The sequence below is a fragment of the Cibotium barometz genome, chromosome 30 (genome assembly GCF_041138505.1).
Source record: "Cibotium barometz isolate CiBa-2024 chromosome 30, ASM4113850v1, whole genome shotgun sequence".
Lineage (NCBI taxonomy): Eukaryota > Viridiplantae > Streptophyta > Polypodiopsida > Cyatheales > Cibotiaceae > Cibotium > Cibotium barometz.
This window is the reverse complement of record NC_141075.1, coordinates 20723376-20732407: the sequence shown is the minus strand read 5'-3', so window position 1 is coordinate 20732407 and position 9032 is coordinate 20723376. Positions and strand designations below refer to the sequence as shown.

At 38.6% G+C, this 9032-nt stretch overlaps 1 protein-coding gene across 1 annotated transcript; it reads right to left on the bottom strand.

Annotated features, from left to right (window-relative positions):
• Nucleotides 1–2263: 2263 nt before the first annotated feature.
• On the bottom strand, nucleotides 2264–4795 carry LOC147621258 (L-type lectin-domain containing receptor kinase SIT1-like). The gene has a single exon (XM_086823967.1). The coding sequence runs from the start codon at nucleotides 4669–4671 to the stop codon at nucleotides 2629–2631; it is 2043 nt and encodes a 680-aa protein (XP_086680093.1). The 5' UTR covers nucleotides 4672–4795; the 3' UTR covers nucleotides 2264–2628.
• Nucleotides 4796–9032: the final 4237 nt, after the last annotated feature.

Here is a 9032-nt window from a genome sequence, read left to right as displayed (position 1 = left end):
GATGAAGGAATGAATTGGAAATTAGGATTCATCTGGATAAATAGAGGATTATGATCAGTAACACTATGGTTTCATTAAATGATTGTTTTAAAGATTGTTGAATTTGTGAAAAAGGCAAGTTCATATTGGGTGTGTAAGTGGTGTGACTAGTTTTATGTTTGCATGAATATCTGGCTAGGGGACTTGGGAACTCTTTTCCCTGGTACCCGGAACAAAACCTAACCAAATTCCTAATTGTATTCCATCACTACAGTGGTTGGGCGGTTGGCTAACTCATGGGACTGGATGGGGTTAGGTTGGACTGATGGATTCGTAAATCGAGACTCAATTTCTGTTTAGTACGATAGATGAGGTAAATCTTGGATAAAAATTGTTCTATGGAAACGAATCAACAGCTGTGTCTCTCAATGAGGAAAAAAGCATTGGTCTCTATGATCCAAGTACAATCTTTTCCCTGATCTGACTATGGGACTTACGGGTTCAGTCAGATCAGTTCTGTTAGTTCAGGCTTTTGATTACGTTAGAGAAAAGTTATTTCGGAGGAATCGCCCGTGTTTTTTGTACAAAGGAAGTTTTTTCGAGTTCGGTTTTGGAAGAACCGATGGATTAGTCTCTTGTCTGGATATCTGTGGGCGAGGCCCTGAGCGTGGGACCTTGGCCCGCGCAAGAAGTGCGACTTCCACTGCTAGCACCCCAAATTCATTGCGCAATGGGGTCAGGGATCTTACAATATGTACCATATTTTTTCTCTTCTGGTTTAAGCCTATGACTCTCGTAGACAATGGGATGACCATTAGGCATGAGAACAACACCAAAACCTTGCCTACTTACATCAATAACTACCACAAAGAATGGTCGTTGAAACTCATGCACTAGCCTAAGAATTGTTGCATGAGTTAAAGCCTTCTTGAGCTCATAAAATGAATGGTCTTGTCTACTAGTCTAATCAAAGCATCTAGCTTTCTCAAGAAGTTCGGTAAATGGATGAACAACGTATGCAAAGTTTCTAACAAACTTCTTATAGTAATACACAAACCAAGAAAGGATGAAAGTTCGTGAATATCACGTGGTTTGGACCAAGTAACAATGTGTTTGATCTTTTTAGGGTCCACATGAATACCATGAGCTCTTGTTCTTATTAAAAATTAAGATATTATCGAGAAACACAACAACAAAAATTTGATACTTCAAGAATATTCTATTAATCATCCCACTGAAAGTAGTTGGAGCATTAGTCAAACCAAATGACATAACTAAAAACTCTTAGTGACTGATTTTCAGTAAGAATCACGCTCTTGACTCAAAAAATACAACAAAATCATGATACTTCAAGAATATTATATTCATCATCCTGTTAAAAGTAGCTAGAGCATTAGTCAAGCCAAATGGCATAACTAAAAACTCATAGTGGGCTCGTTTGGATTCTAAAGGCAATCTTGAAAATGTCTCTTTTATCCATACGGATTTGATGGTAACCATACTTGAGTTTTGCTACTTCTCATATAAGGAGCCTTACAAAATAAAACACATCCATCACCTACAATAACAACATGAAGGTGGAGCATTGGAAAAATGCTTTTCCAATAGTAACTTCTTTAACACTATTAATAAATTTTTAGCTCATAATCACAAATCATGTGTTGAACATATCGATTTGAGTTTTTATTCATCAAAGTAAACAATGCTCATGATAAACTTTTTAACACCCTTTGAGGTTTTTACCACCCTTTATAATAGTTGGTCCATGAAATGTGAGACTAAGCTTGATGTTAACTCTAAGGGCCTTAATATAGACAATATGCTTGACATGTGCATAAAAAATCCATAACACCCCACTTAGAGTATGCACATATACAAGCTCGACAATTAACACACTTAGTGTAAGAGAATAATAAAAATATATCTCCTATACTTTGTCCATATTATAAATAATCCTCATAAAACAACACTCTCTTACTCATGCAATCCATATTGTACTGTGTACACTTACAACTAGTGCATGAAACCAACTATTTTATGATAACTCAAGGCCACAAAAAGTATTTAAATAGATTATAAACAATGTTGTTTGGAAGTCAAAGGCAACAAAGTTTGGGTTAGCTTGGGCAAAATGTACACGCTCTTTCCTTAGTATAACTTGCAAAAAATGCAATTTGCTATGTATAACTTTACTAGAGCAACACCAAAAGTTTATTAAATTGTATGGAACACATGTAACCATTGCGAATGAAGTGAGTGGATTTTTTTGCAAAATTTCCATAACTTGTTATGGGTAGGGACTAGCACCTTTGAAGCTCATAACTTATAATTTACAATCATACTCCTTCTAAGCTAAAAAATAAGTAGAGGGGGAAACTAGAGCTTTGAGGGAACAGGGTACATTAAGTTATCTTTATGTTGGACACTACCTTGTATGATAGGTCTATCCATGTATGGGTGAGGACCGCTGTAGTGAGACACGGGCGGCGAGTGTGAAAGCACCCTACCGCAAGTGGGATTTTTGGAAGCATGTCCAAAGGCCATCCCCGCACATGTATGATAGGTCTATCCATGTATGGGTGAGGACGCCCGTAGTGAGAACGGGCGATGAGTGTGAAAGCACCCTACCCGAAGGAGGTACGGAGTGAGCTACCTTGGTCCTGAGAGCTCAATATTTTCTTGGAATGAAGACGTATCAGATGGGCTTGAAGATGGCCTAGAAGTGAGTATGCCGCTTCTGTACACCTTGGTTGTAGGAACCTGCACATAAATGGCCATGGGCCTACACACAGGCAGCTCAGGCAACTCAACATCCCTCCTTAAGGTTTGCAGCACTTGTATTGTTGGGAGCCTTAACTTGGGGTCTGGATGAGTACATAGTAGCCCTACATGGATCATACATCTCATCTCATCCACATCAAACTGCCCTTGCAGACGCCCGTCTGCCACATGCATCAGCTGCCCCTCCTCATGCTTCCTGCACACATGGTCCACAAGCGACTCGCCGGCATTCAGGTTTGGGAATGGGCGTTGCCCACAGGCAATCTCCAATGCCAGAACCCCAAAACTGAAGATGTCTGACTCCATGGTAACCCTTCCTGACATGGCATATTCAGGTGCCATGTAACCCCATGTCCCTGCCACACCAGTGGCTGAAGACTCAGTGCAATATTGATCATGATCAAAATACCTTGCGAGGCCGAAATCACCAAGCCGTGCATTTAGGTTGGAGTCCAGCATCACATTGCTGGCTTTGATGTCTCTATGTATGATCCTCTTCTCCCAATCCACATGCAAATAGACCAGAGCAGCAGCCACTCCTCTGAGGATATTGAACCTCATGGACCAGCTCAAAACATCGGCACCACTAGGATATAGAAGCTTATCCAAGCTCCCATTTGGCATGAATTGATACACAAGCAGGAGCTCCCCCTTTTCAATGCACCAACCATACAAGTGTACTAGGTTCCTATGCCTCAGCCTCCCTATAGTCAAAACCTCTGTTTTGAACTCTTTCTCCCCATGCTTTGAAGCCTTTGAAATCTTCTTCACAGCCACATGCTCAACGCCTGCATTGCTGGTGTTAATCACTCCTTTGTACACTTTGCCAGACCCTCCCTGCCCCAGTATCTCCTTGAAGTCTCCTGTTGCCATTCTGAGCTCCCTGTATGTGAATCTTCGTGGAGCAGTCATCAGATCCACATCGAGGCGGAGACCTGTCGGCGTCAATCTCTTCTTTACAGTGAAGAGAATAGCAACAAGAAGAACTGAACCCAAACTTATGGTTAGAACCACCACAAGCAGTTTTTTCTTAGTGGCTGATGAAGAGGGTGAGGGTGAGGGTGAGGGTGGAATGGGGATGGACACCATTCTGCTTGAGAAATTCCAGGCATAGACTGTGTGTCTTTCTTGAAAAATTCCAGTGGATGCAGTGAAACCAACATAAGACCTGCTAAGCACATAATCCCATAGGCTCAGTTTGGAATAAGACAGAACCTTCCTTGCAGATGTCTTCTGTGCCGGGGCGAGCGCGAGATACACATCAAGCTGCTGTTGCAGGGCATCATAGTCTATCCAAGTGATGAGGCGGCGGCTGAAATTGGTGGTTTTCAGAACCAGCTCTGAAGGCAAGCTTTGAGCTTCAATGGAGGTAACTGAGTCAATGTCCAAGCCAACATGATGGTCATCAGGGTCATGATTCTCAAGGTTTAAGAATGTATCATATTCCACAGCCACAAAATGGAGAAGGGATGCATTGGATGTCTTGTAAAGGTCCTCATCATAGGTCCCCAAAACCCCTGCAGTGGCGGAGCGGGTATGCGGCATGAGGTTATTGGGGGCAATGATGAATGTTAAGCCATCGCCGGAGATGTCGGTTTCATTGGCAGCAATGGAGAAGGTGAAGGAGGTTGAGAAGGAGGCGGCAAGGCCATGGGTGAGGTTGTGCAGAAGGATGGGAGAGCTGTGGAGCACTCTGGATATGAAGTAAGGGCCAGTTGCTCCAGTGCTGTTGTAGGTCATGTCCAGGGAGCCATCTGTGCCCACCACTGTATTCCCAAGGACGAGCAGGTTATTGCTAGAAGAGAAGTTTGTGATGGCGAAGCTCACATTCTGGGTGTACACCATGCGAGCAAGGGTCAGAGTGGTGAGCACAAAGAGGGCTACTGGTTTGGCCATCTCTAGAGCATTCATTTTGCTTGCTGCTGCTTTCTGAACCCTCCTCTCTTCAGACTTCGACCTCGTTTCGCAAACAAAAGCTTCACATTCAAACGTCTAAAAGCCGCCACCACGTGCTACCACACAGTCTTTTGATGTTGTGCGTCACGTTATTATTATCACTAGTCCACGTTACATGCGAAGCTGCTCGAGCGTTTTTTTTTTTTTCGAGACTAGTCAACCGATTGCTCCAAATTCCAGTATTTCTCTTTCTTTTTTTTTCCCCTAAAGTTGTCCATCGTTAATATGTAATAAATAACTTCTATGAATTAACCTTCAATTTTTGTGAATCTTAAAACTTTGGGTATTGTTTTTTTAAGCGAAAGGAAAAAAATGGGAGTTTTTTTTTCACTATTTCTGCGTGCCAATTTTTAAAAAAAGGCATTCTTTAAGGCTTTTTAACTTCTTCAGTATGTGAAAAGAATTTATATTTTTTAAAAATTCTGTCAAAAAACTTGAAATTATTCATGTAGAAGGTTTTTGTTTTTGTTGTCAAAATTGTTTTTCACGAACATAGACATCTATTTTTATCAATATAAATTCTATTTTGGCTTTGTGTTTGTTCGATTTTTCTATGTGTTTGGTCAACAATTTTTTCAACTTTATCGGTGTCGTAAAAAAATGATTATCTCCATTACCCCGAATTTAAAGGGAAAACCCAAAATTTATTTTGAAGGACTCATATGAAATCTCCATTTCCATGTAAAGGAGTTGGAAAGATACACCAAAAACAATGTTTTTTTTTTTGTAAGGATAACTTTTTTGCCTTCTTCCTAATATCAACCTTCAAATTCTAGACCTTAGGGCCTCTCTCTCTCTCTCTCTCTCTCTCTCTCTCTCTCTCTCTCTCTCTCTCTCTCTCTCTCTCGTGTGTGTGTGTGTGTGTGTGTGTGTGTGAGAGAGAGAGAGAGAGAGAGAGAGAGCCACGAGTACTAGAGAAAAAAACCACACCTAACTTGTGACCCAAGCTTTTCAATGCCACTAACAAGTGCTAGAGAAAAAACCACACCTTTCCCAATCAATCATAATAAGAGAGGTCTTGACGTTTTTGTAGTTAAGGGGGAAAAACGGAGCTCCCTTTTTCATTTCACATTGAAAGGATGCAAAAAGTTTCTTTTGTTTTATATACAGTATTTGTACTTTTTAATTGTAAGTTCTCTGACTTAAATATAGGGCGCTAGGGAGTGGGCACGCCACATGACAATGAATGAGAATTTATTGTAATTGAGTACTATTGAGTTTCTTTTCTCTTTACCTTGAATGCTTAAATTTTTCTTATTTTTATGTGTTGAAAAGTTTTTAAAAGCACTCTTAAATTACAATTAAAGGTTTTTTAACTTCTTAGTATGTGGAAAGTGAATTATGTAGAAGGTTTTTGTATATGTTGTGAAATTTTGTTTTTAAGAACATAGACATCTATTTTTCTCAATTTAGATATTCTTGTCTTTTTCTGTGTAGAAGGTTTTTGGCGTGCTCTAGTCCAAGCTTTGTGTTTGTTCGATTTTTCTTTGTGGTAGCCAACACATTTATGCCCACTAAGTACATTGTGCAATCAATTATTTTATGTTGTCACGTATGAGAATAATTAAAAGAACAAGAAAGCTCCATTATGAGACATTTAAGAAAGATGAATATATAAAGAGCGGTAGATTTTTGAGATATTGAAAGGAATATAAATTAAACGAGAGAGATAAAGACAAGAAAGAACACAAAGCCTACACAATGTGTACTGTTTATGGGCATATCCGTACGATAGAATAGGCCAATGGCAACTTGATGAGTATTTCATTTATTTTGAGCTATTCATAGTTTAAGTGTTTGTATAAAAATCTCTAAAGTTTTTTTAAAATCTTGTAAAAACTCTAAACTAAAAGCTTAAAAAATAATCACTCGGCGATGGCCACCATCGATGTGAGATTCCTCTTCAAATAATCAATAAAGAGAATGTAGCCTTATTTATTCACATGTTTTTAGCATAGGTAAATTAATTATGTGATTTGCTTTTGCAAATGAAAAGATGTTTTAACTGCACATTCAATGCAAGTTTGAATTTGGTTGGTATCACCTTCTCTGTCTGCAGATACAAAAGCCATGGGTATGTTCTTTACTAAATTTTAATTTTTTGAGGTCTGGCTCTTTATTACATTGAGTAATTATTTTATGTATGTCCATGCTTTCATTTTTTGGGGTCTGGCTCTTTATTTGATTGAGTAATTGTTTTATGTATGCCCATGTTGTGTAGAACAATTGTCAAGCACAGAGGATGTCGAATACCAAATATATTAAATCTTAGATGAATTGGTAGGTGGAAAATGCTCAGAGACAAATCAAAGACATTTTTCTTTTGTCAATTATACGACATTTTAACCAGATGACGTGCAACCTTGACTTATCCACAAAGGCAATTGTTTTGGGTAAGATTTTGGCTCATCATCATAACATGAAACATATTTTGGAAGTATCTATAGTTCCCAAACAAGGGATATCGTTGCAATAGTTGAGAATCTACCATGTCTCTTAATGAAGTAAAAGGAGTGCACACTACCGAGCAATTGGCTGCAAAGCGGTGTTTGATGCAAATGATTATCCATACCGGAACTACTAACAATGCTATGGGAATTAGTGATAAGAAACTGGCAGATGCTCTCAGCATACACCCATGAAACTTCAAGCAGCACTATGTAGACATTCATCACAACATACAATTCAAGTGGGTGTTTGGTGGTAGAAAGTGTAGGAACAATTGCTTGAGTGCGGAGGTGATTGATTATGTGGTGCAATTTAGGAGCGATAATACTCAAGTGTCACCAAAAAAGAAGGACATTTGCAAGAAAAGGATTGGCAGGAAACAAAATGTTTACATAGTACAATACACATAATCCAGTTACTTCATGTCTCTTACACAAGTGTGGAATATCATGGCCAATAGTATACTACTATAAGTAAATATTACTGTACAGTATACCACTCATTGTAAAAAGTTTAAATAGTATAGTACACATTCTACCACATAGTACATCTTGCACACCATAAGTGGGTGTGTGTTATGAAAAGTAATTGTTGTACTTTGTGTGGAATATAGCATGGCTAATAGTATAGTATTATTAGTGCACAGTACTATACACATTAGTAATTACAACACACATTAGAAAATGTTTCATAGGTAATAAATTAATATAGTATTCAGAGTAGTACTGATAGTCATGCTGAGTAGTACTGACAGTACTCACAATAGTACTGAGTAGTTTTGATAGTAGTACTAATTAGTACTGACAGTAAACATGATTTTAGACAATACAAGACACATTAGATAATGTTTCATAGGAAATAGTATAATGGTTTCCCATGTCCAAATTGGATCTAATCTTATTTCTAACCTTGATTTACATGAATAATTCTTTTGGAGCTGTAAGGGCGTACAGTGACTGACTCAACCACTTGTCCAAGAGATAAAAATATAAAGAGAGAGAGGGGAGAGAGAAAAGGGAATGGGGATCTTGCACAGTACACCACATTGAGTGGGGAATAGGCCCTGCCCCCTTTTAGGAATTTATTCAAGAACAATCCACGGGCATGCTGACCAGGATCAATACAATCAATGAATACAAAACAAACAAATATGCCGATGTAGGATATCCAAGTCGATGTCGATGTCGACGCACAAGATCTTTGATGCGTGCCAAGCACACCATGGGGATGACCCACAAGTATCTCTCACCAGGCTAGTACTAGATCCAATATCCAAATCCAATGGATCCCAAGTCCAATGAATCCAAATCCAAGTCCCAGTCCAAGTCCAAGTCCAAATCCATGTCTAAGCTTTAAGTTCCATGTTCATGTCCAGGCTTCATGCCCAAACTCTATGTCCAAGTTCTTCATGTCTATGCTCAAGTTCAAGCTTCCATGTCCAAGCTCTATGCCCAAGTTCCATGTCCAATCTATAAATCCACTCGCTCATCCCATGAATAATCTCCACAATTCCTATAGCCTTGTCGATGATGAAAACCCTAGAGAAGCTCTTTTCGAGGCAAGAAAACTGATATTGTAAGATTCCTCCTCAGCCTGAATAATGAATAAGATTTTACCTCAATCCCTTGTAATCATTCCCTATTTCTGAATACAAGAAAATATTATTTTTCCTTGTTTTTGCCTAGAGAGAAGAAAAATTCTAGAGAGAGGTAATTTAATATTGAGATATTTTTAGATATAAAAATTCTCCTAATATTTAAAATATATTTCCTTGAAACAAAAGTTTAAAATAAATTCTCCAATGTGCATTAGGAATCAATTAAAAATGATATAAGGGACCTTAGTCTAAGGGTCTAGATTTTCAAAAA

What these genes read in the sequence shown, in the direction of transcription:
- LOC147621258 (XM_086823967.1), bottom strand. Translation starts at nt 4,671, where the DNA reads ATGAATGCTCTAGAGATGGCCAAACCAGTAGCCCTCTTTGTGCTCACC.